General features: G+C 30.6%; 1 protein-coding gene across 1 annotated transcript in view; it reads right to left on the reverse strand.

Annotated features, from left to right (window-relative positions):
- Nucleotides 1-312, reverse strand: part of LOC107478218 (wax ester synthase/diacylglycerol acyltransferase 4) — a gene marked incomplete at its 5' end in the record, with an annotated part of 5816 nt that extends 5504 nt beyond the window's left edge. Inside the window, 1 exon segment of the mRNA XM_021137845.2 lies at nucleotides 135-312. Within this exon segment, the coding sequence (XP_020993504.1) occupies nucleotides 135-312 (178 nt within the window).
- Between the last annotated feature and the right edge of the window lie 566 nt (nucleotides 313-878).

The following is an 878-nucleotide window of genomic DNA, read 5'->3' on the forward strand; positions in this document are numbered from 1 at the left end:
TCATGAAATTAATATAAAATATAGTTATTTTTATTAACTTAACGTTACATAATTAAATGTATGTATAAAATACACAGAAAATTAAAATTAAATTTTATAAAAATATATAGAGGAGAGAAAGGGATGGAACTGACCATGATAGAGGAGAAGCGTGGATTAATTGGAAGGAAGACATCTTTAATCAAAGTTATGGCCTGTGAGTCATCAATTGGAACTGCTATTTCAAGAAATCCAAAAACATATGAACATATCACTGAGCTGTTAAAATATTGCCCTGGAGGACTCACTGGCTGTTCAACCTCTTCATAGAAGCTTTGTTAAGTGTGGCAGAGGTGAAGACGTTGAGATGGATGAGTGGTCATATACGATTGGATAGAATAAAGAACAAAGATATAAGAGAGAGAGAGAGAGAGAGAGAGAGAGAGAGAGAGAGAGAGAGAGAGAGATGGAGAGAGTGGTATATAACTATATATAAAGGACTACTTGCCTTAAAAGACTCAAACAATTGGACACATATATATGGGGATTTAAAATACCATACTCTTATTTATATATGTGATGAATGACGGCGACCCACAACCCCCATTATAGGGTACATTGCCTTAATTTCTTAATTTCACATTTGACATAATGACAACCATGCATGCTTTGGATTATTGGAGCCTTAAGGAATAATAACTAGTGATCATGATAAATATAAATTAAAATGATCAGCAATCAGTCTTTATCATGGTAGCAAGAGAGCTCAAATCAGATTCGGATACCATAATAAAATTAAAAGAAAAAATAAGAACGTATTATAAAATATTATATTTACTTTTGTATTTTGCTTGATATTAATTTAAAATGAATAAAGCTATATATATATATATATATAT

Source organism: Arachis duranensis, chromosome 3 (assembly GCF_000817695.3).
Source record: "Arachis duranensis cultivar V14167 chromosome 3, aradu.V14167.gnm2.J7QH, whole genome shotgun sequence".
NCBI lineage: Eukaryota > Viridiplantae > Streptophyta > Magnoliopsida > Fabales > Fabaceae > Arachis > Arachis duranensis.